This window comes from Aplidium turbinatum, chromosome 11 (assembly GCF_918807975.1).
Source record: "Aplidium turbinatum chromosome 11, kaAplTurb1.1, whole genome shotgun sequence".
NCBI classification, from domain to species: Eukaryota; Metazoa; Chordata; class Ascidiacea; order Aplousobranchia; family Polyclinidae; genus Aplidium; species Aplidium turbinatum.
The window spans coordinates 15,533,733-15,560,469 of NC_137482.1; the positions used below are offsets into that span (position 1 = coordinate 15,533,733).

General features: G+C 37.2%; 2 protein-coding genes across 5 annotated transcripts in view; both read left to right on the forward strand.

Annotated features, from left to right (window-relative positions):
• The first annotated feature begins 1,215 nt into the window (after window positions 1–1,215).
• LOC145780248 (uncharacterized) lies at window positions 1,216–25,643 on the forward strand. The gene is made up of 18 exons (XM_082591952.1): window positions 1,216–1,335; window positions 1,560–1,622; window positions 1,882–1,929; window positions 2,124–2,267; window positions 2,766–2,889; window positions 9,951–10,066; window positions 11,130–11,207; window positions 16,180–16,336; window positions 16,791–16,942; window positions 18,599–18,708; window positions 19,168–19,290; window positions 19,626–19,740; window positions 20,222–20,398; window positions 21,010–21,566; window positions 21,805–22,737; window positions 23,319–23,408; window positions 24,981–25,420; window positions 25,603–25,643. Exons 2-18 carry the CDS (start codon window positions 1,584–1,586, stop codon window positions 25,641–25,643), a joined length of 3,444 nt encoding a protein of 1,147 aa, XP_082448078.1. The 5' UTR covers window positions 1,216–1,335; window positions 1,560–1,583.
• LOC145780080 (uncharacterized) overlaps window positions 25,587–26,737 on the forward strand; it is a 36,824-nt gene continuing 35,673 nt past the window's right edge. For all 4 annotated transcript variants that reach the window (XM_082591790.1, XM_082591793.1, XM_082591792.1 and 1 more), the window contains exon 1: window positions 25,587–26,217. In XM_082591790.1, the coding sequence (XP_082447916.1) occupies window positions 25,672–26,217 (546 nt within the window). In that variant the 5' untranslated portion in view covers window positions 25,587–25,671. The remainder of the gene's footprint in view (window positions 26,218–26,737) is intronic.

The following is a 26,737-nucleotide window of genomic DNA, read 5'->3' on the forward strand; positions in this document are numbered from 1 at the left end:
TTAAACGATCTCCATTCGTCTTCGTATTGTTATTCAAACTGACCCGAAAACCTAAAGTAGTTTTCATGTGTTATGTGCTTTTGTTTCAGGCTTAAATCTACTCATAATGCGAGTGTAACACAAAACAACAACAGGACAATAGCATAACTTTGATGCGAACCGAAATATGAATACAAATGATTCCGACACGAGCGATTCAAGCGAAGAGACGCTTGTTCTTTCTCAAGAGAAACAAATAACACGTGTCAGCTTTGAGGACAAACAAATAATGCGCAAGAGAGATCACAAACTCAATGAAAAGTCGTTTCGAGAACCAGATCAAAGCGACTTGGAAAGTAGTGGTTCTCGGAGTACGTTGCAGTCATACGAAGCGTTCACTGGTGACTTTTATGCTGAAAAACTGCAAATTGTTCCAAAAACTGAAAAAAATAGCAGTAAGGTAAAAGTTTTGGCTTCACTGCGTAGTATAGTTCTTTTTCGTAATGTTCTTAACTTACAAAGTTACTGAATTTTGTTTGGCCTAAATGTGCTGCTGATAGTTTTCAAGTTGCATTCTCAATAAATTACAGTGGTAAAATAGAACAAACCTGCTGTTCAACTTTCTAAAACTGTATCTCGCAAGCAGTTTTTCTTCCCAGTTGGTTTTCACCTCATTTGGCCTAACTAAAACGCTTCGGAGTGACTCTGGGTTGATTTAATAACGCCATTGAATCACTAGTTTACTACAGTGTTTTTAAAATTCTGCATGGCTGTCTGCATTCTGCTTAAGATAAAATTACTTGAAAGATAAAAAAAAAAGTGTAGCTTTGTTGGTAAACTCCAGATTAGTAGCGTACCCCTTGACTGAGAAAATTAGTTTTAAACTTTGAATTTTAAAAATCCTTACCGATTTTAGAATTCCAGCGACGGCGACAGCACTGCTGATGACGTGTCTACCATATGCGAAGACGAAGTTCAAGTTGAAGATTTAGTTGACCAATCAGAAAACTCAGCCATGCCAAATCGTGTAAAATCAAGATTTGAAGATAGATTTAGTGCAGATGATCGTGAGCTTGGACTTTGGGGTAAGCTTTTGGTGATTTTTTGGAACGTTTCTTTGCTGTTGCTGTAGTGTTGGATTGACTGATCCGTAAACTATACAACTAAGAGGACTCGGGTTATTGGTTCATCGAAACGAAATATCGCAAAGAGGAATTGTTATTGTACGCAGTTACAAACTATGAAAAAGTGACAAGAAGGCCCCAGACTGCGGGTGAGATCACACAACCTTATGAACAATCCAAAGCTCTATTCAAATCAAAGAGTAGATGTTTTTCAGGAGACGAAGATGAAACGGTCAGTAACTAGTGAGCTGCAGAGTGCTCTTTTTAAGAAAATTGTTTGGATCAAACAAATTTTTCGGAACTGCCCTAGCAGTCTATCGAACCAATTATGTTAATTTAGAAACGTTTCTATGTGGTGGCATTTGGTATTCGTGGTAAGTTATAGGCTGATAAACTTTTGTTATATCAACATTTATTGACGCTACATTTAAAAAAATGTTATTCTATATGGGGCAGGTTGAACGAGGTCATTATAGTGGCATGAGAAGATATTCTTCTACGGGTGATTTGCGACAAAATGTACGAACAGTAAGCTATTGTTTTGAATAATTTTTCATCAGTTTTAATTCGACAGTTTTTCGAAGCAGCTGCTATCAGACATGCTGTAGTTGATCCGCAAAATTATGGCCCAAATTTTGTAGCCTATCAAGCTAGCACTGATAGAAAAAGTGGTGAATAACAGTAGCCTACATCAAGATACATCATAAAAGTTATATCATTTGACAACTTTCAACAGGCATGTGTGATACCGTAAATGTGATTGTTTTTATTTTACCAGAACACGAAGAAAGTGCGACGGCAACTTCCTGACGTGTCAAACTTTAAAGTAAGTGTTGCCAAACCTCATAACAGAAAGTGGAGTAGTTGCAGTAAGCTAATAGTAACCTAAGTAGATACGAAAGTTTTTCATTTTATTTTTCTAACAAAAGGGCCTCATATCTTAACTTTTAAACTCTTGCCAGAGATATAAAATGTCTATCTGCTTTTTTGTCATAACTAGAGTTTTGTTCATTACATCAGTCAGTCCGTGATACAAGAAGTGCTTCCGAAGATGACAAAGTTCAAGTTCCTTTCACACCAGGCGACCGCGAGACACTGGAGGCGCAGTACAAACTCCTTTATCGAGAAAACGTGAACCTTGACAAAGCGTACGGTGAATTACAGGTAGGTGGTGCAAGAGATTAGACTTGCTATCGAATAACGAAACAAAAAAAATGTAATTCACCAATTTATTCTTTGCATTAATTTCAACGGAGTTTTATGCTACACCTGCTTACAAAACATCGTTGTAAAACCAGTGCTCACTATGAGGTTTCTTATTTTAACGTTGTTTAAGAAATAAAATTTTCCTTAGTTATAATTTATTAGTCACTTTCAAATTATCTTTTCTATCTTATTGCAACAGTTAGGGTGGACAGTGAGCGAATTAAGTATCTCAAATTTTTACAATTACAATCGTTCGTCAGCTGCAAGACAAAAGATATTCGGTTACAAAGTAACATGAAGCAGCTATTATAAACCATAATTGTTGTAGACATAAACCAATGAATAAAAGTGCTTTGAATGAAGACTGATTACAATCGCAGATGAGTGAAAGATTGCACTTGTTTGTCATTCCTAATCTTGTGGATTTGATAAATTATTACATGCAATTGGACGCAGGAAAAAGTCCGCTGTGAAAGTCCTCAAATATTATCGAATAAGTTTCTTAGTCCTCGTGAAACGGAATGGCAAAGTGAAAGAAAACAATTGAAACGTGAAATAGAACATTTACATGAACAGGCAAGTGCAACTGCTTCAAAAGAGCAAATTTATCTAACAAAACTAGACAAGCCTACTTATTATTTCATTTTTTTATCTTTTTCCTCAAAGAGTTTTTCTTTTCACGAAAGATTTCATTCAATGGAGCAAGTAGCCTGATGTAACGTCCGCTTTGTCTATTTGATTGCTACGTTACAGTGACGTATTTTGTTTGTCGTTGTTGACCTTTGCTCTATTTGAACTGTCTAGATTGCTAACAACAACACCACACATGAGTTTCAATTGGTTTCACGTGTTCTTATTGTGCATTTTTAGACAATCTTTTAAACACAGGTAACTTTGAGATTTCTTAATTTGCGACCGTCCAGAGAAAAGCAATTTTGTAGAATGAAACAAATCGATTTACAGTACAATTTACGAATTCCCTTTCTCAAGGATTGACAATTATTGAAAAACGAATAGGTCATAATGGTTGTATAATTCAATGAAAACTGACGTTGTATCGTCGACTAATAAGTTACTGATTTAACGAAAACAGACCACAGGTGCCAAACGCATATGCGAAAGAGGCCAAACAATATAAAAGAGAAACAAAAACAGGTGGCTTTTTTAGTACAGTGGTCGGCAAAAGAGAAAAAATCCAAATATTAACAAACGAGTCACAAATGAACGCAGAGGGCTTAACTTAAGAAAATTGGCAGTAACATTCCCTCCCCTTTAAGGCCTCGTACATTTGTTCAAATACACAGGTATAAACAACATGAGAAAACAAAATCAGCACAAATTTACATTGGTTTTGCAGGAACGATCAAGCATAACTTTTGAATTGGTCTGACAATCAAGGACTGTTTAGTTTGAACGCTAACGCTACGGACAATGCCATTTTTGTCGGGAAACGTTTGAATTACGCGACCCATGAGCCAATTGTTTCGGGGTGTGTTATCTGCGATTAAAACTATGTCCCCCACAGTCAGATTAGGAGATTTTTTGGTCCACCTTTGTTTTTGCTGGAGCAAAGGTAAGTACTCTTTTACCCACCGTGTCCAAAAGACGTCGGCCATGTATTGGACTTGTCTCCAGCGTTTTCGAGAGTAAAGCTCTTTTTTGTTTGTGAATGAGCCTGGAGGAAGGTTTATTTGCTGTTTTAGAAGAAGCAAATGGTTCGGTGTGAGAGCCTCCATGTCATTAGGATCGTCTGACGATTTTGTAAGTGGACGACTGTTAATAATGTTTTCTACTTCACACATGAAGGTAGTCAGCGTTTCATCTGTTAAAGTTTGGCCTTTACAGATAGCTGATAAGATTTTCCTAATGGATCTGATTTGTCTTTCCCACACACCTCCATGATGGGATGCACTTGGAGAGTTAAAGATCCACTTGATGCTTTTCTGTGTTAAAGCATCTTCGATTTGACTGTTGTTCCATGATTTGATGGCTTCTCTCATTTCTCGTTCACCACCAACAAAGTTTGAACCATTGTCAGATCTAATTTCTTCTACTTGCCCTCTTCTTGCGATGAATCGTCGTAGAGCGAGTATAAAAGATGAAGTGTCAAGAGAGTTTGCGATTTCAATGTGTACGGCTCTTATTACAAGGCAAGTAAAAATGACACCGTATCTTTTATGTTCTGTTCTACCCTTTTTAATAATAAATGGGCCAAAATAGTCTACACCAACATAGGTGAATGGAGGTTTGTCTGGTGTCAATCTGTTTTTAGGAAGATCAGCCATTTTTTGTGTGCTGAGTTTTCCGCTTCTTTTGCGGCAATCAACACATTTGGATAAAACCTTGCGGACTGCTGAATTGGCTTTTATAATCCATAGATTTTCGCGCAGGGCAGACAGGACGTGTTCCCTGCCACTGTGACCAAATGTGTCGTGCGTTTCTTGAATGATGAGAGGAACTATTTGGGAGCGATTTGGAAGGATAATTTGATGTTTTGCATCGTGTTTGAGAGGTGCAGCTTTGATGCGGCCACCAATTCTTAGTAAATTGTTTTCTAAGAAAGGGTCGAATTTTATTAAGCTACTGCAGTTGTTTAATGGCTTTTGTGCTTTCAGTTGGCTGATTTCGTTGGCAAAGTGTTTTGACTGAACAAAGGTAAAAATAAAGTCTTGTGCCTTTGTGAGCTCATCTGGAGACAAGCAAAGATTGTGTGCTGGGGCATTTTGTTTATTTGCAAGGTTAGTCAGTCTTAAAGTCAGAAATTTATGCTTACAACGGAAAAGCCAAGCAACGATTCTTTTCAGCTTGTACCAAGAAGAATACTTACCCAAAAGATCTTCCAGAAAGTGGGATTCGCTTTGGGTTGCAAAACACGTTTGCTTTGGTTGTTTAATTTCTGGGTCATTGTCCACGACTTCGAGAAATTTTGGTTGCTTAGGCCATTGAGATTGTGGTTTCCATAGAAATTCAGGGCCGTTTTTCCATTGATTGCATTGAAGAAAGTTTGGAATTGAGAGACCCCTTGAAGCATGATCAGCAGGATTACATTTAGTGGGAACGTATCTCCATTGGGAAATTGTTGAAGCATCTTTAATCTGTTGAACTCGATTTGAGACGAAGGTATGAAACGCTTTGTTTGAGTTGTTGAGATAGCGCAAGACAGTTGTGCTGTCGGTCCAAAAAATTGACTCTTTATTAAGATAAGATGCCTTTAACTCTCTTTGTAGTATTTTTTCAGAGCTAATTGAGATTGTAGCAGCTGATAACTCCAATCGAGGAATCGTCATTGCCTTCATTGGTGCAAGTCGAGTTTTTCCCAATAATAAGCAACAGTGAATACTGTTTGTTGTGTCGACTAGCCTGAGGTAAGAAGCAGCCCCATAGGCTTCTTCCGATGCATCTGAGAAATGGTGAACTTGGGCGTCTTCGACAGCACCAAAATTTAAAGGCTTATAACACCTTGGAACGTTAAATGATTCGAGCATTGGCTGAAGTTCTAGCCATTTTGTCCATGTGGTTAACTCTGGTTGTGGAATAGGCTCATCCCAATCTAATTTCAGTTTACAGAGCTTTTGAGAAAGCACCTTCAGTGGTTGTACAACAGCAGCACCAAGACCAAGGGGGTCGTATATAGAATTGATTACTGAAAGAATGCCTCGACGTGAAGCTGGTTTAACCTTTTTCTTTATTTTGAACCGTATGGTATCGTTTTCCACGTTCCAATAAAGTCCAAGAGCTCTTTCAGCAGGTAGGTCATCTCGAGAGAGATCCATATCCATAATTGACTTGCAGCGCTCTGACTTTGGAATTGATTGGATCACTTCTCGGTCATTGCTTATCCATTTTAAAATGCGAAAGCCTCCCTTGGCCAGTAGCTCACGAAGTTCCCTTACCAATTTAACTGCTTCTGAAACATTTGCTGTTGAAGCCAAGCAATCGTCTACGTAGAAAGACTCTTTTACTGTATCTACAGTAATTGCACTGAAAAGAGATGAGTTGTCCTCAGCTGTGCGTTTTAAAGCAAAGTTTGCACAACTTGGGGAGCAGACAGTGCCAAATATATACACGTTCATTCGGTATTCTTGTAGGGGCGCTTCTAGATTCCCATCTTTCCACCATAAGAATCGGAATTGATCACGGTCTTGTTGAGGAACCTTTACTTGGTGAAACATAGACTGTATGTCTCCTTGAATAGCAATTGTTTCACGGCGGAAACGAAGAAGAACGCCGACCAGGTTATTTGTGATGTCTGGGCCTTGTAATAGAGTATCATTGAGACAGATACCTTTGTATTTGGCAGAGCAATCAAATACTACTCTGAGTTTCTCAGGTTTTTCTGGATGATATACACCATGATGTGGAATATACCAAGTTTTTCCATGTATTCCAGGGACATCGCTAACGTTTTCGGCGTATTGATTCATGATCATGTCATCAACAGACCTTTTATAGTCCATGTAGAAATTAGCGTCCCTTTCAAACTTTCGTTTCAAGCAATTAATTCTTTGGAGAGCTTGAGATTTGTTAAAGGGTAATTTTAGGTCCGGATTTCGAACGGGCAAGTCGATTTGGTAGTGCGAGTCTTCCAAAAGTTTGATACTAGAGTTAACAGATTTCATGAATTGAGCTTGTTGAACAGATAATTCGGGTTTACAGTTAACAATTGAGTCAACAGCGTCAAAGCACATGTCGCACATTGGATGGGTAGAAGTTTTGGTAAAGAAATTTTTAGTTTTGCTTTGATCCTGTTTGTTGTTAGGACAATTCACTAGCCAACCAACGGCCGTTTTGATGGCATAATAGCCACCTTTTGCTTGTATTACTTCTTGCGGTTGGAGAACGTACGGATTGTCATTGCCGATAAGAAGTCCTACCTCTGCGTCAACATCGGGAATCGAGATGTTTGCAAATTCTGGAAAGTGTTTAGTGTCTTCTAGGGTAGGAATATCTGTATTTGAAACAGGAATTTGAAAAGTGGAGTAAAGAGAGCTTAGAGAAATGTATTTGTTTTCGTCAAAATCTGACATTTCGACATTTGTGACCACCTTTACCTTGTTACGTTTGCCAGTGTTGTTTAGCGTGATGGTACAAATATTAGTTTCTTGACAGTCGGCAATTTGCAACTTTTCTATCAAATCATTTGTTATGAAAGATGTTGTACTTCCACTGTCCAAAAACGCTTGTGTAGTGATAGTTTGATTACTTCCTTGCAGGCGAACCTTTACTGGGATTATGGGAAGCAGACTGCGAGAATTTGTTCGTGTGTTGACAAACCCATTGCGTATTGCTTGTGTAGGTTGATTGATATTAATTTTTTGAGTTGTGTCTTTAGGTGTGATATTTGTGGTGATTTGTGTTGCATCTGGGGGATGCAAGAGAGTAGTGTGGCGTTCAGTGCATCCTAGTTTTATGCAAGGGTCCTTCCTTTTACATTGATATGCCCAGTGACCAGCATTTAAACAGCACTTGCAGAGTTTGTTGTCGATTACAAATTTAAGCCTTTGGTCAATATTCATCATTCGAAATTGTTTGCATTGATTGAGAAAATGTTTATCTCTGCACAGATGGCATGTCCTTTCATGGTTCGACGATTTTATTTGCGTTGCAAAGGTTACGCTGCTCCTACGTTTGGAGTTGGAATCATCGAATTGTTTTTTAGTAGATTTTAGAATATCGCATGCCAAATTGGTCGTTTCTCTCGTTTTGCGCGAGACGTACCGTGAGAGATCTGAAAGGCTTATTTCTTGATTTCTTTCATGCAAAATTACGTCAACTTCGCGTAACCAGCTAGAATACCAGCCACTTGGCAAGCGTCTTATTATTTTTGTTATGGTATCCATGTTGTCCATTTTCTGTAAGTAATTCATGCCAGACAAAGTACATATGCAGGAAGTTAGTTCCGAAGAGAACTTGATTAGAGAATCCTTGTTAGAATTTTGAAGAGATGGGCCGTTTATGACGGAATCAACACATGCGCGAGCTATTTGAAATTTTTGACCGAAGGTTTGTTGTAGCAAAGCTCTTGCTTTTGTGTAACCTTCGTGGGGAAGCATGTATTGACACCCTTTTACCAAAGTGTGCGCAGAGCCTTTGGTGTATTGCAACAGATAAAAAAGTTTACGTTTAGGCTCTGTGAAATTACAATCAATTAACGTATCAAATGCGTCTATAAAACCACAGTATTCAGCAGAATTTCCATCAAAGATTGGGGGTTCTACAGACAACAGTGGGGACGGGTTGATAGTAATATTTGGAATTTGTTTCGAGTTTACTGATTGATTATTGTTTATTTGATTTAGTACAGGGGTCTGGGCATACGACGTACTCGGCTCATGTCTCACAAACGATTTATTTGTTACTGTTTGTGAAGGATTAATTTTGTTTGAAACGACAATAGATTCGTGAATGTTAGACCTGGCTTCTACGCCACTCAACGTTAATTGGGATAACATAGGATACACAGAATTATTGTTTACATTAGTTGCTAAATTCGATTGAAATTGTCCGTTTATATCAACATTGTCTTTAGACATTTTATAGCGCTCACCAGCATCTTCTTCCGATTCTTCCGAAAGTTGGGCAATTGTCTCTTGGAGCTCTGCCTTTAGTTTAGCTTCCTGGACTTGTTGCAGGAATTTTCTTTCTTGTTCTTCACGTAGCTGACTTTGTTTTAGGACCATTGTTTCAAATTCTGCCCTTGCTTTCGCTTGCTCTTGTTCCAACTCGCGGATCCTTTTTTGTGATTCCAATCGAGCTAATATTACCGCCTTCTTAATTTTAGCGCTCATTGTAGAGGAGCGGCTTTTGCTGGAAACTTTGCTGGTGCTGTCGCTTGGGTGCAGACTGCCATTTTCTGCTTGGTAGAGCATTTTTGATTGTGATCTTGTTGTCACCTTTGATGTTTGGGGTTCTGGATTTGTTGATTCTTCGGCATTTGATTTATCTGCCACGTCTGTCTCCTTTACAGAATTTGTTGCCATTTTCTTGACATTCAACTTCGCTCACTGTCAACAACGACGACTTTCTTGATTGAAATGTCTAAAAACTGAATGTAACGTCCGCTTTGTCTATTTGATTGCTACGTTACAGTGACGTATTTTGTTTGTCGTTGTTGACCTTTGCTCTATTTGAACTGTCTAGATTGCTAACAACAACACCACACATGAGTTTCAATTGGTTTCACGTGTTCTTATTGTGCATTTTTAGACAATCTTTTAAACACAGGTAACTTTGAGATTTCTTAATTTGCGACCGTCCAGAGAAAAGCAATTTTGTAGAATGAAACAAATCGATTTACAGTACAATTTACGAATTCCCTTTCTCAAGGATTGACAATTATTGAAAAACGAATAGGTCATAATGGTTGTATAATTCAATGAAAACTGACGTTGTATCGTCGACTAATAAGTTACTGATTTAACGAAAACAGACCACAGGTGCCAAACGCATATGCGAAAGAGGCCAAACAATATAAAAGAGAAACAAAAACAGGTGGCTTTTTTAGTACAGTGGTCGGCAAAAGAGAAAAAATCCAAATATTAACAAACGAGTCACAAATGAACGCAGAGGGCTTAACTTAAGAAAATTGGCAGTAACAGCCTGATGCTATTTTTCCATGACAGGTTTCTCACCTTCAGCAAGCATTGAATTCAATTAAGTCTTCTGAAATATTTCCTGTTTCCGGATCTTTGTCACCAACAAGCGAAAAAACGGAACGTTATTTCAAAGAAAAACTGCAGAATTTACAGAAAGTCAAAGTATGTAAATAGCATAGCCTACTGCTACTTTTTAATACTAATTTGATGGTTATGAATTGTAATACTGATCATCGAAAAAACGTTATGCTTGGTTTGGTCAGAGAAAAAAAGAGGATACGGCCGTTAAAACACCAGATTGCGCGATAATTGTAGTAGAGTGTAGGCCTACTACTGTAGAATAAAACACATCTGACTAAACATGGCTTAGTAAATGGGGTTGTGAGGGATCTAGATTTGTTGAAAGGGAGCATTCATGGAGTGACTGAAAGCAGTATATTACCTGATGGCTCAAAAAGAAGGAAGGAATACGTCATAGAGCTTAAAATTTCCTACTTTGAACTATAGCATAGACTACTTCGATTTATCTTTGATTGCAATAATCACACAACATGGGAATAGTTGTTAACGCAATCACAGACCTTGCTTCACAATTGCTTTTTGTGTTAAAGGCATACTAAATAAAATTTTCAAACAGGAATTAAGCATTGAAATGCGTAAACTTAACATTCAAGAATACATTTCAAAAAAAAAAATTACCGAAAAAATTTGTTTTCTATGGCACTGGCAAGGCCCAAAGTCCAATGTTTCATTTATTTTTAATTTTTTCAAAATGACCAAAAAGTGGAAACACTGCTCGAGAATACGTCACTATCGATAGCAATAACAAAAGCCACGTTACCACATCTGATGGTAACGTGGCTTTTGTTTTAACATCGGATCTAATGTTTTGAGCAAACTGATGTTTTGACGTTGAAATCTGATGTTTTGATGTACATACATACATAGCCTACAGTTAAATCGCCCGCAGTAACAACTATTGCGCGATCAGCTGATTGCTAGTCTATAGTGACGTAGACTGTACAGTCGCACGCTTCGCTGCTCACGCCTATTCCCGTTTTGAAAGCGTTGACAAAACCACGCGCGGAAAGGTAATCAGACCGCAATGGGGCAAAATTTTATTGAAAATCGTTTTATGGTAGCATGTTAAACACAAAGAACGTGTACAATCGCCAAGTCAGGTTTTTCCTTTAGTATCCCTTTAAGCGATGTGTATTTTTTACAGGACGACGAAATTGCACGATTGAGTGAGCAAGTCTCTTATTGGCTGAAGCAAGCGGAAACACAAAACAAAAACAAGAAGGTTTTGGAAACGGTGAGTTTTGTTTGGCATTCAAAAAATATCTAACAAGAAGGTATGATATACCTCATCAGTAGGGCAACCAAAAGTCAATAAAGTCAAAATTTTTCTGCCTTGTTCAAAGTTTATAAAACGTCCACAAACTAAATTTCAGGCTGACACGAAGAGAGGTTTCAAAGTTATTATGGTTAGGTCAAAATTTTCTTTTAACGTAGTTTTTCTTCTCTCTTTTAATATTTTATTAAAGCTATACAAATACTGGGTTTTTTGTTGCAATTTCTGTTGCTATTTCGACGTAATAATTAATTTGTTGCAATTTCTGGGGTAATAATCTTGTTTCGCCCACTACTGACGATTGAATATTAGCCAACTGCCCTGCTGTTGATAAGTTGGTTGCCAGGGTTAAAGCAGTGACCATTAAAAACAGGTCAAGAAAAGCTAGTTTTACTTCCATTGGCCAACCTCCACACAGCCAAATGTAACTAGATGGGGCACTTGGTTGAAAGCTGCTTACTATTATTCAAGAAGTCTACCAGAAGTAAGAAATATTGTGGAAGGCTTCCATGATGGTGGTGTCTTGCTGCGGCGTGCTCAAGATGCTGTGAAAGCTCCCAATTTAGCTACTCACCTTGTAGAAATAGAGGAGCAGTACAGTGCACTGTTTGATATAATCTCGTCCTGTTGCTCAACACATCTGTTTGGTATAATTCAGAAGATGGAAGACAGCCGTTACACCATTCAAGAAGCTTACCAGAAAATGAGGTCCCTTAACTTTGGTGTTGATGGCTGCCAAATTGGAAAATATATTCAAGCAAGAATCTCAAGGAATGACATCAAAAACATTGTGAAAATGAAACAAGATGATATTTCACCACATTTATGTAGCCTGCTGAGGAACTCCCAAGCAACTTCTGTATCAGTAGAGAGAAGCTTCTCTATTTTAGAAAAATTTTGGCGAGAGACAGGAACTTCAAAGGCGATGATGTGAAACATTACTTCATGTTGAAGTATAATACTGCAGAACCCTCTCAGTAGTTTCGGGATATTTAAAGACACTCCATATTTATCTTTTGCAGTTTTTCGAGTGACTTTCACTACCTGTTCATTAGCTGCGGTGTCGTTGAGTCTTCCACATTTTTCTCATATTTCATTAGAAAAAGAAGATATCCTTAGCCTACCTAACGGTTTGATTTCTAGTGTGCTTTGTATTTCACATTTGAGTTGCAAACGCAGAAAGTTATTGGTCAAAATTAGGTCAAAATTTGTAAATTATAAAGTCAAAATTTCAAGTTTTTAGGTCAAAAAATTGGTTGCCCTACTCATCAGGTGCTTAAACGGACAAAATTGACCATTTTGAAACTAATGATTAATTCACTTTAAATTGAAGAAATGATAGTCTTTGATGATGCAATTCCGACTCTCTCGGAGAAGAGCGGTACGTCGAGCACTACAGGAACATTAAACCATTCTAATGTTTCTTGGTTGAAAAGTAGTCAAATTTAGCTACTAAATATTCCGACGCGGCTTAGGTTTCTTAAATTGTGCAAGTTCACCGATATTTTCGGAAACTCAACAAAAGCAACTAGAATTTAAAGGAAGCCCAAACTGTGGAGCAAGAGGATCTCAAGAGAATATTTGTGTACATTTGACTTGGATCAATTTATTGACGACAACAAGTAATGTCAACAGCTTCTAGTTGTGACAAAGCTGGAAATCCAGGAGAACTTGGACTAACTTGTTCATATCCTGGATCGTTATTTTCCACATCGATAAACAGCATCTTTTCAGAGATTCTTGCAGTTGTTTCAGGACCATTTTCAGCCGGTGATAGAGCAAGCAATGAAGATATTGACGCTATTTTTGACTAATTACTTTACGAGAAATGATTTGCAACTGTGATGGATTTGAAAACAAAAGGATAAATAGGCTAAACTGCGGCTGAACGCACAAAACGATGCAAGTGTTGCACTGAGTGTTACAAAACCAAGGGTTACAGCATTGGCTGCACAGATGCAGTTTGATCTGTCACACTGAAAACGATACTTTCATACAGTAATTGCTATCAAACTCATTGAAAAGTAATAGATTGTTTGCAGGCGACGACACCTCAACAAGTATCTAATATACACTAGGTGGCAGCACAGAGTAACAAATGCGGTGATAAGCGAAGAATATGAAGTCAGTTCAGAAATACTTCAGCCCAACAAACAGGGTATAACTTTAAAGCAAGTTGTATGCTATTATAGTAAAAATATACTAAGCTAACTGTCACAGGTCATCATTCTTCTGTTCTTTAGTTTACTTAGAGTTACTCGCGCGCATTGTCCTCTTTCGTAGCAAGACAAACATTACGTTTACTTGATCAGTTATGGGTTTGTCATTCTAAAAGTTGTTTATACATTGAAATATGGAGTTGCGTACGAAGGGTACGATAAAACATACGTTATGCTTTGTTTTTAATAGATTTGCTGAAGTTTGAAAGCAAATACAGAACTAAAACAGATGTTATATATTTTTGACGCGATTATTATTGTTTACAGTTATAGGCGTACAGTTATAGGCCTACTTGTAATTTTGTTAGGTGATGGACTTCGATTTCTTTTTCAAAGATTGCCAGCACCGAATAATCTACCGATATTCATTTGCGAAAAAAGTGGTAGGCTTGTAATTTCGAAATTTACTAGGAAATAAAGGAATAGCCTACTCAAAGGAAACAAAGCAACTTTGTGGCCTACCAGAGTCTTGCCAACCCAAAGCTTGTCCGTGATAGCTATAACGGTGAAAAAGCATCACAATAATGGCAGTATCGATTAAGGTTTCATGAAGGTTAACCACCTCTTAGCACGAAAGTGGTAGAGCACATTACACACATTTGACTTCGTTCGCATTTCAGGCTGGCTTAGAGTGTGAGTTATGAAAGGATGAAACTGGTTTAAAAACGCAACTTCAATTGGAACCAAATGACACAAAATTGCTAGCTTTTCGAAATGACATTAGGAGAGACAAAAGTTCAGCGAAACATGCGCTTTTTTGAACAAATTTGTGGTCCCACTAAGTCAAACAATTTGATTATTTTCTATTTTAACCATAAACAAGTAAAACCTAACAACCAGACGGCATTTAACATAATAACATAAAAATAAACTAAAAATTACAAACGTTTTCGGCCAAAGGCTACTCATGTTAGACTTATTTAAGTAACCAACAGACTGATGTTCTTCATAAATTGAAATTACAGAACTGATCTACTTCAGTTCTGTAATCTGTAACTGTAGATCAGTTCTGTAATTTCAATTTATGAAGAACATCAGTCAGTGGGTTACTTGAAAACGGCTAACATGAATAGCCTATGGCCGAAAACGTTTGTAATTTTTACTTTGTTTTCGTATTGTTATGTTAAATGCCGTCTGGTTGTTAGGTTTTATTTGTCTATGGTTAAAAAATCACCTCTCTATCAAAATTGTATTTTCTATTTGTAACTTAACACTTCGTCAGCCTCATGTCTATTCATTGATCCAGCTGTGAAGTGCTTTTGTACTCCAGCAGTTATGTTACAGTGTTTTGAAATGCTCTTTATGACTCACAATAACATGTCGAAGTGACTAGGCCTAAGTTTAGCGCATGGATCGTCAGAAAGGTTGGAAGGATATTTTGATCCTGTTTGAAAAACATTTAGAATTAGATTATGCCATGGCCACCTAAAGATACGGCCTGATTTGTCACATTTTGTAGAAATTTCCAGGTTTTTCTAACTTTGGGCGAACGTTTAAATAAATTTTTCTAAAAATTAGATTTTTACGCTTTCTTTATTCTTTTTCCCAGATGACACAATAGGTTTTAACATTCTCACATGTTGAAAAACAAAGAAAATTCGATTTCGAAGATTTTAGTCAGACTGTTAATTTTCAATAACAGTCTGATTTTGCGTTTTTCAACTTAGTTTTTCTCATTTGCTACTGCTTCCCCAAGGCAACAAAAAAGTTTTATGTCATTAGGAAACCGCAAAAAGTAAAAACATCTCAAAAAATGTCAGTCAAGCACTAGCAGTAGCTGTAATCAAAATCTACAAAATGTGACAAATCAGGCCGCATCTCCAGGTGGGCCATGATTATGCCAATGTTTACTTTAATGAAAAAAGACTTGTAACTGTAGTTACAAAAGCAGGTGCTGATAGTTTTGTTTAGGGGACCAGGTCGAAATTGAATATACACTTGGAATTTTGTTTGAATGAGCTGAAGGTGCTAGCATTAGTAAAATCGATTCTTATCTAATTAATATGTTGAGAGATCAGAGTGTTGTGGAAATGTCAGTATTTCGAACTACTGGAATTGCAGCCCTAACTCGTCGATCATAGCAATGATTTTGATGCTCTCAACATGTTTAAGAAGAGAAATGCAACCGAAGTGAGTCGATACTTAGCTTACAGTCTATAGCCTATAGCACCAAGACTTCAAACAATGTTTTATCTTATGTTTGATTGAGTGTGCAAGAGTATATAAGTAAACCCATGTCAGACGCAATTATAAAAGAAACCACGGGCTACTAATCTCCTTCACAAACCTAAGTGACAACTACGTGAAATTATTGCCTACCTGTTATATCACATCACTGTTGTGCTGTACTGCAGAGTTAAGTTGCATTTGTGTGTTTGGCATTTGATTGACATTTCGCTGCAAGGCATATTTGCCAATCTAACTAAAGTAGGCTGTTGCCGGTATGGCCATTGTGAAGATAATTTAGGCCAGGTAGCCTACCAATGAGATCCTCGTACTCCAGTAAAGACAATTTTAAGAAACATGCACTATATCCAAAGAGTACATGGTGTTTTTTTCAAATTCAGCACTCTTGGTCCTCTGGTACTAGTCCAGAAGTACTCACTGACCCCCTCCCCTGTCAACACTACTGCTTGCTGGTGTTAAAACTATTAAAATGTGTGACAAAATTTCTTTCTCTATGACCAACTACTTTATTTCAGCAACGAATTGCCGAGCTAGAGCAGTCTGAAGCCTTTCTTCAATGTCAGCTTGTCAACTTGGAAGATCAACTACTTTCTTCGAAGAATGAACTCAGAAAAGTAAAAACAGAAAACACAGACCTCGGAGAGCATTGCACTAAATTGGAAAATTGTCTGGGTAATCTTGCACTCAAAGCGATAAACAGTATTTCTATTTTGCATGATTTAGGCTACAAACCTTATTTGTCTAGCATTGGACTACTGGAGTGATATATATACTGTAATGCAAGAATCATTTAAAATTGAATGGATTTTGTTTTAACATAACTGTTTTAATCTTTTTACTTAGTATTGTTTTTTGTAAGTTATCAGTGATTCAAATTTAAGACTTTTATGGTAGATATACTGTAGTGTAGGTATGACATAGCCTTGGTCTGCAGATCATGGGTCACAAATTCTAAGCCTTGCGTGTAAACCTACATTACTACGGTTGCCATAGTTTCATTTTCTTTTATTTATTCAACAACAATTTCTCACGTTCGGTGGTAGCCTGTTGATGTGTTTTGTGTTCTGGTGATATCGAATAAACTACTGTAGTTGTACGTAGGCCTTATTGTTCTTGATGTTTTAAGCTGTAATTGATGCTGAAAAGTCTCTTCTGGACGAACTGAAGCAACAGAATGGGGAGTTGCGCAACAACCTATCTGCTGCTGAAAGAGAGGAAAAAATCTTAATCGAAAAATTGACACGTCTTGCAGAGGAAAACGCTGATCTTGAAGAAAAGGTGGAGCATGATATTTTTAATAATGCAGTGATCATATGACACTTATACTGAATGATCAGCTAAACTGTTCAGTTAATGTTGGTAAGATGCAAACAATTGAAATTCACCAGGGTCAAGAATTTAGTTTTTGCGTTATTTTCTGAATCAAAAGTTTAGTTTCTATGTTTTGGGCTCAGTCCTGTTCTGTAGATTTTCTAAGCGTTCCGATTATTTTCCCCAGGTAAAGTGAAATTAGACTATAGCCTATGGTAGGTATCTCGTTCAAACTGCTGAGGTGGTTTGTATCGTCAAAAATGAAAAGCTATAAACGAAAAAAAGAAACCTTTTACATGAAACTTACAGATTTTGTGACTTCGTAAAATGTTATGCGGGTGATTGTTGACCTTGAATCAGCCAAGATTTTGAAAGCCATTGCCAGTCAAACTCATCAAATGTTTACTAATAACAGATTAATAAAGATATTTAGATTAAAGTGTTTGTTAGTAGTTTTCTATTATCCATTTAAGATTATATATTGTTTGTTATAATCTATATATAACGTCGCAGTTATGCCGCGGAATTTGGTAGGGTTTAGCAAAACCTTGAACTCTGCTATCCTTCTTGCTCTAAATCAAGGGTTCGTAAACAGTTGATCGCAACCAAAATTTGTGTTGCAAAACCTTCTTCACTGGGTAACGCAGTAATTTAAACTTTCCAGAAATAGCTTGTAACCATCTTGTCTGCGAAATTGTTCACTAATTTATAGCTTAATTATACCATTGCGTTGTTATTCCATGAAATGACTTGTCAAGCGACCGCGGCTTAAAGATTGCGTTTCATACTGGAAAACTTTGGATTTCAGTGCAAAGGAATATCCACAGTTAGCTGGAATGAATGTTCTTTTACCATTTGGAACTACTGCACCTATTTATGTGAAAGGACGTTTTGTGCGTTATCGTAGGCCTACATTAAAAACAGGCATATCAAGAATACAAATAGAAGGAAATCATCGTGGTGCCGTCTCTCAATGAAGCTGCGAAATCTTTTGTTTGCTTTAAGCACAGACCCATAGTTATCATTGCGAAAAATAGATGGAACCCTTTCTCTCTGATGTGCTTAATTTTATAAAATTTTGTGCAAGAAAACTGCTCCTGTCGAATGTCGATGGTAGGCTAGTTATAAAGTTGATGATGATGGCGTGTGAGCGATCTTTCCAGGCTAGATTGGAGGCAGGAAATCTTCAGCCACTCAGCAGTCTCGTCGTCCAGGACCCTCAGACCATGCGCACCGTGTGGAGGCCGGTGGGTTAGGCAGTGATGGATGACATGGTCTGCGGTCTGTTCCGTGGCACCACACTCGCATTCTGATGAAGGAGCCAGGCCCCACTTGTGCAATGTGCATGTCCGATATTTAATTATAGTACGATATTTAAAGTTGATATGTAATTATAGTACAAAGTATTTTCCACAAAATTGTCTGCTCCCAAAATGTTTTTCTTGGGAAGATTTAGAAATGTTTTTTACAGTCGCGCCAACAAGTATTTGCGGACTTCTGCTCCCGATTATTATGCACTTATACTTTTTTCTTATACATATAATCGGCAAATAAACCTAGTACTTGTTGAAATGCAGTAACTAGAAACAATTCTATTGTTCTTATCAATCGAAATCTTGTTAGGCATCGAAGATTACCTCTAAGCAAGGTGATGAAGTTTTGAATAAGAAAATAGAGAACTTGACTGAAGAAATTCAACAGCTCCAAAACGAACGTACTTCTTACAAAGACAGGTAAAGCAACAGAACGAATGACTTGCCGCAACCTAAATTGATTGACCGAGTCATCTGCTTTTGCACGAAGACAATTAAACAGTGTACTCAAGGTGCACTTAACCGAAATCTCTGTCGCAATTTTTTTCCAAAAACTAGCCAGTGTGAAAAACAGCAATACTTTATTAAAACATTGTTTGATTTCCACAGTGACTTTGTAACGTTTGAAGTGTCTGTCGCTGGATGTGTTTTTTTTTTTTCTAGTTATTCCTTTCGTTATGATGGTCAGAAAACTAGCAAACTAAATCGACCTGTTCGGCTTGAATGTAAAAGAACTTATTTGAAATTATAATTTTTGTTTTGAAATAATAGGCATACAATACACCTTTCGCTTCATCGCTGTGAAGGAACGTAAATGCAACATTCAAGCAGCCTATAGCCCATACTTTCGTTGTAATTAATCATAGCAATGCTTGACAGATGCACAGGATTAGAAGATGTGAGGGAATGTCTTGTGCAACAAATCACGACAATGGAAGAAGAGTTCAACTCCGAATCGAATGCGTTGTCTCAGCAAATCAACAAACTCAATGAAAACATAAAGTAACTAAAAACTCTTCGTTTGTTGGCAATCGAGTGTAGCAAGAATTGACAGCGATAGAAACGTGTTTCGCCTTGTCTTGATGTCTAGTCTTGTCTTGATGGCTAGTGTGGAGGCTACACTGCTTGCTGTTCTATAGTGAGTAGTAAGGAAGTGTTGACGCCAGGAAGATCGCCCCTTTTCAACTGTAAAAACTCTTCCATAGCGTGAGACTTGTGAAGAGAAACGCATTTTATTCAGATAACTTTTTTATGATACAACTGCAGTTTATCAGTTCCATATGTTTTTTCGCTTGTATAAAAGCTTTCCACTAAAAATGTTGATTTATTTGCATCAGAATTACCAAAGAAGACCGAGATAAGATCAAGGAAAGCAACGAGCAACTTGAATTAGATCAAGAACTGAGCCTGAATATGACAGAAACTTTGAACAAGCGCATTTCCGACTTGCAGGTAAGGAAAAGAAGAAGTGCAGTGAATTTAATGATTGAAGTGCAGCCTAATAATTTTAGATGTTGAAAAAATGCCAAGATGTAACCTATTGCATTATTTTCTTGATAAGGGTATAGAGTTTTGCTGACAGTTATTGCATTTATGTGTATGCCATTTTTTGTAATGTTTGAATGTTATTCGATCCCATTAAGTTGTTTTTTACCTGACTGTGGTAAAATTATTTCTCTTTCAAAGTTATGCTGAAAAAAAATCAGCTCAAGATCAACCTATTGCACAATTGTTGCTATGCCAAAACTAAACTTTTTTTAATTTATAAACCATAGTATAAGAGACAAATCAAAAAGAATGTGGTTGAATGCAATGTTAGCAATAACAGGCCTAAAACTGTGGTAAACAATAAAACGTTGGCATTTATACTGTAATTCAAAATTTTCAAAAAGATTGCTGTATGAAAGTATATTTATGAGATACAAATGTTCAGAATCACATCGAAACTTTGAAATGTCAACTTGATGGTCAGAAGCGAAAGATCACTTCATTCAATGAAGTTCAAGAACAACTCGCTGCGGTTGTATCGGAAAAATGCGATCTTGCAGTTTTAGTTGACAAATACAAAAATGACATCGAAATTTTGAGAACGAGGCTAACAGAGCAACAGGTGACTTACTAAGAACGGTCAATTAGACAAAAAAAAACAATAACATTTGGATCCATTATGTTTGATTTGGCCGGTGATGACGTCACCACAACAACGAATCTTAGTCATATCAGTTGCTTTACTTGACTGTGGCATTGGTTTTGAGTGATATCTTCAGCAAATCATAATTAGTTTAAGTAGGGTACTTGATTTCTGTCTCTTTAGATGTGACTTTTTATGTCTGTTTGAGTTTTGATGAGCATATACCACTATCTGAGTTCTAAAAACAACCTGATTATTTTTTCTGCTTTAAATAACTGGACTGGATTGTTACCAGATTTTAAAAGAGATATTCATTATCTATTGTACTATATAGCCTAGCTTCTTGCAGATGTCAAACATTATCATTCGACGAAACGTCGTAATGAACACTTTAGCACGTCAGACTACAAAACGTGCTTTGGATTACATGTCTTCACTACAGCATGCTGAACATTGTCATGCTCACTTTAGTTTTTGATGTAAATAACTTGCTTTTATAACTTTCGGCTTCGCTGTGACTTAGCGTTTGATTACAGCAAGCATATTAATCCGATTATTGTCATCGTACTAACTCACTGACACTAAACTAGGAACATTTGACGGAATCATTTGAGCGTGCTAACAAACAACTGGTTGAAGAAACTTGTGAGATGGAAACGTCACAGCGTCATCTGGCAGTTGAAAACGAACTTCTGCGCATGCGCTCTTGTTCCCGGGCTTTTGACGCAGCTGTTGGACGAAAGCTAAGAGAAGATATCGTAGACATTTTGTCAGCTTGTGAAAATGCTTTGTCCGAAGTGCTTTCCAAAGAACAAGATGAAAATATTTTTCGAATATTCTCTGGTATGAATCAAGGAGACATACTTTTCGATGAAGAAATGACTGAAAGCGAGGCTGCTGATATTTTAAATCATTACGGAGAAGAGTTGATTGGAGCCACAGTCAAGGAGCTACAGGAGATGCAGAAACAAAGTCCTAGGTTGGGAGACGTTCTTTCTTTTTCGCAATTGATTGCCGACGTCAAAGAAAACTACAAATTTGTCAAGATGTTTGAAGCAATAAAACTCACAATTGAAAATATTCCTACTCTTTTGAAAACATACGAAGCAAAGTTTGCAACTCTGTCAGAAGAAAATGACTCCCTTCGGTAAGTATTTTCTCATATTTTTTCGTCCATAGTGCTCTGCACTGTAATGTCTGAGTGACAACTTGCAATAGAAAGTAAATCATTTTTTTTAATTCGTCGTTCAAATAGCAAAAGGTGAACGGTGCAAGTAAATGATAACTTATATCCTTTAATTAAAGAAATGAACTTCACAAAAACTCGCATGTTCCTTTTTTTTTAATTTCCAGCAATTTTACTTTGTTTTGTACGTTTTGATTAGAATGTCTTTGGATTCATCTGCAAATCAGAAAACTCAAAAGGAAACTGATGTCGACTCAAATGAAACATCTGCACTCTATACCCTCAGCAGGGAGCTGCATGAAATGAAAATAGAATTGGGACAAGTTGTATCTAATGAAGAGTCGCTGACAGAAAAGCTTAAGTCTTCACAACGCGTATGTGAAGAGTTATCAGCAAGAATACAAACGCTGCAGGAAGAAAAATTTCAACTGATTCAAAACAGTGCTGAAAGTCTTCAGAACGTTGAAGTAAACGACGTATTGAAAAAAAGTAAAGCTCAAGTTCTCTCCGTTCAAGAACAAAATCAAAGTCTTTGTGACGAGTTGAAAATGAAAGAAAAAAAGTTTTCTTCCACGAAACAGAAAATGACTGAACGCATCGATGATTTGAAAGACGAGCTGGCAAAATCAAAAGCGTCCCAAGATAGTCTGCGAAAGAATTTAGATGATACACAAAATGCAGGGGAAGCGCTGCTACAAAGATTTGAAACGACTAAAAATGAACAAATCAAAACTATCGAAAAACTTAAGAGCGAAATCAAATATTTTAGTTCAAAAAATGAAATTAAAAACGAACACTTAATTGAAACAGAAGAAAAGCTGCAAAACACTCTTGAAAATCAACAATCAATGGAGAAGAATATCCTTAACCTCACAGGTCAAATAGCGGACTTAGAAAATCAGTTGAAATCTCAAACGGCTTCTCTGGTTGAAGCTGAAGAGGCAAGCGCACAGCGTGAACGTGAAAATGTTGAACTAAAAATCAAACTAGACAACTTGGAACGAGAGAAGCAAGAAGAAGAAGACGGGGATAGCGACGTACGAAAGGAAGAGATCAAACAACTGAGAGATGAATTGTTTCGCAAGTCAGATATTGTTGACAATCAGAAAGAGATAATTGAAGAATTAAACAGGTAAATTTTGGAAAAATTTAAATATTTTCATTATTTTGGTGATGCTGATAAAATTTTAAGTAAACATTACATTGCTTCTAACTTGTAGTATGGAAATGACACACTTTGTTGTCAGTTTGTCAGAAAGGAGGACAGGTGTAATTTCAACCAAGTCTATCCAACATTTAGATTTATCTTTTGAGTATTCGAAATTATACGGATCATTAAGCATTAGTGTTGGAATTAGAATGATATTTATGGAAGACGATAGTTTGTTTCTGAGTGAATAACATTCGAAGCGTCAATAATTTTCGATTTGTGGTATTTTGATACAATCTAACGTGTTTTGCTGCCAAATTTTATATTTTTCGGTTTTAGATAACTGCATCCAATGACTAAAGCTTCAGGTTCAAAATTTTAAGTTCTAGATGATTTTCTAGCTGATTCAGGATAAACTTGAGTTTTTAATCGAGACGAAAGCTATTTAAGTGTTTAATGTTTTGCTTAATTTGCTTAACATTTTCTTTTAAAGCTCTTTGAAATATGAAATTATTTCTTCCCGGTTTGGTATGTAAAATATCCGTATTGATTTGATTTTCCAGAAAACTCGATCAACTGAACAAAGCAATTGCCGGTGGAACATCCTTGCACGATGATAACATTCAACTCACAGAGCAAATAAAGAACTTGAAGTACTGAAACTAATAGTGCTGGTTGTAGAATAGTCAATTGACCTATTCCCTTATTGCATGGTTATAAGTGCGTATTGTTAAACGACTTAATATTTCTCCGTGAAGTTGTAACTAACATCATAACTGTCGTAGGTAGAAGGATTCGTTCCTCTTGAAAAGCTATATGCAAGAACCGAGGCTGCTTAAGGCTCTTAAATTGCATCAAAAAACACACCATTTTCTTGAGAGATGTGGCCATTATTAATGGAGTCATTTTGATCAAGTTTAACTTCCTTGCATCTAATGACGCCTTTTGTTGCTGCAGTATAGGCCACAGATCATTGCCTATACACAGGGTTGCCATCGACATGGACCCAAAAGTAAGGACAACCGAAAAATTAGATTAACATTTAAAAAACGTTTTTGGACATACTTTGTATTTATACGAGCCGTGTCATATCACATTCCATACTTTTTGCCAGAAACAATCTGCTCCAGCAACTCCTTGTTATCACAAATTGCTCCATGGATCTCACGGCAGCTCAGGTCTAGGTTTACCTTTGCTTGTAGCTGGGATTTGACTGTCATTTCACTAAGTCTGTTCCTTTCCTTGGTCCACTGCGCCGAAACAAGAGAGAACACTCTTTCCACAAACGCATTGCTGACCGGAAGGAAGAAAATGATTCTAACCAGCTTGTAGAGCAGCGGAAAAGAGTTGTTTCCGGTAAAGATCTTCATCCACTTGGCCTCAGGTTCATCCTTGCGGAACACATCATCTGAAATCTTCTTGAGCAGAGCGTTAACAACCGAGACCTCATCGAACAGCTCATCTTTCATTGCCATTAGTGGATCAACTTGCTTCGTCAACCCCTTGACTTTCTCGTGCTCGATTGCTTGATCTTTCAGCAGGGTGCAGTTGACGTGCGTTGGATGCTTCTCAAATCGATACCACTTGTTGATATATTCCAAGGTAATCGTGTAAAACTTCTGGAAGCTCGCTTTGAGAACCTTAGCATGCTCTTCTTCGACTGTTCTCAGTAATTCGTCTGTTGTTGCTCCGAAAAACCCAGAACACCGGCGTTGCGATGTTTTGATCTTGAAAGATTCAATTATCTCTGCCAGTTCTGGAAACAATGCAGTTGACTTTTGCAGGAGTAACAGTGGTTCATTAAAGAGCAAGAGAAGTCAAATCCTGTAACGTGTACGCCACAGGAGTCGGCTACCTTTCATTTATGATGTCATAAAATCTCGGAGCAAAAGCATAATTTTAGGATATTGTGCAACACCGGACACCAGAGGAAAACGATCGAAGTTCTGTAATTGTTGAAAATAAGACAAAGTAAGGACGCAAGTCGAAAATACGGACATTTAATTTTTCTAAGACCCGACCCTTCAAAATAAGGACATATCTTAGAAATAAGGACGGTATGGCAACCCTGCTTATACATTACGCTTTCGCATGAAATTAGATGCTTTGTGGCAATAGCATGATCAATAAAAGATAATTTCCATTGATAGATGCATGACTACCCTATAATTAATCAACAGAAGATCGTACTACCTAAGTTAACTAAATAATATATTGCTTTTTAGAAAAGAAAATTTGGATCTCATACAGAAGATTGACGAACTGCGACTTTTCAAAACTGAAAATATGAAAACTGATTTCAGTCTTCACAGCGCTAAAAACCAGGTTTCGTCAGACCGTATTCGTTGCCTCGAACAGGAAATTTCTGACCTCAAATCGCTCAACCGCGACATCAAGCGACAGAGTGACGATGCATTAAATGAGAAAATCAGCATGATTGAACAAATTAGGGAAGAATGCCAACAGTTACAACTAGCATTAAGTGTAGAAGTGCAAAAAAGAGAAGCAAAAAGTCAAGTTAAACATGAAAAAAGTTTAAACAAAGAATGTTATTCAGATAACTCTTCTCAACACGTAAACCACGATCTCGTGACGTCACTACAAAATGATCTTGTGCGTAAATCCAAACAACTGGAAAAAATGAATAAAGAAAAGAAAGAAGCCGGCAAGCAATTGATTTCTTTATCAGAGGCAATGGAAAATCTTGTTGAAAAAAATGTGATTCTTTCCAATGAGTTATCTGAATACAAGGAAACTGTAATTTCTTTGAAGAAACAAGCCAGCACATCACTAGCAATTGAAGAACAAAGTGAAAATCGTGAACAACAAGCTCTTAATGTATTGCAGACAGAAAGCATCGGCGAAACAGCCACGAAAAAATGTTGTAGTTCCGTTTGTCAGAAAGACAAGGACACTATGTTAAGTGAGCTGGAGTGCTTGCGGGCGAAGTGCTTGTCTATTGAACAAAAGTTAAATGGAAAAGCTAAAACGCGATCAATCAAAGGCTTCGCTCGCAAAGCTAAATTGCGAAAAATGTCTGCTGACGATAAAGGTTGTGGCAATGCAGAACAAGAGTTTTCAAATACTACGAAAAGCGCCCATGCAGAAGTAGAAGAAATGTATTCTTTGAAAAAAGACAAGTTTTGTGCGGAAATAAGTCAAAGTATTAGCAGTGATCACAGCGATAGTGACGAAGCTAGATCCACTAGTCATAGTTCTGTTAGTAACTCCAGCTCGTCTGATTGGAGTGAAAACGAAAAAAGCAGCAACTTAAAAATGCGATCAAAAGGTCTTCTTGAGGAAAACAAAAAATTACAGTTTAAAATAAACGAACTTCAACAAGTATTGAACAATCAAAAGAAAAGTGCTGATGCATTTCAAGCAAATTCTTGGCTTCAAATGGAAAATGATAGACTTTTAACTTTGCTGGAACAAGCTGAACAAGAAGCTTGTTCGTCGCAGGTACTGGATCGTGTGGCTTGTGTCAAAACCCGCATGCGGCAGATTTCTCACTACGTTTCTACACTAAACCAAATGTACAAAACTTTGACTTTAACGATTTTTCACCAGCAAATCTAACGCCGGTCTTCTGCTGTAGCTGCCTTCCATTTTCACCCATTAATACATGACAGGTGTGGCAATCATTCATATAACTGTTACCATTTTGAAGTATTTCAAGATGTTTTTTAATTACTTTGTGCTGTGGTACTTCTAGCTGACTAATCCTGGCTTACCGATTGTATTGTTTTATAACCACGCAGTTTTCCTACCATTACTTTGAAGCAGTTTTCATTACTAACGACAATCCGCAATTTCTATATGTGTTCTCCACAAAACACTTATGTACTGTGGAACTATTAGTTATTCTGGCACTAATTGGGGTTAAGTCACGAAGTCACGAAGTCCGCCCCGATAGCTCAGTGGTTACGCGCCGGGCTCAAGATCACACGGCGCTGGTTCGACTCTCGGGGTGTGCGTTTGA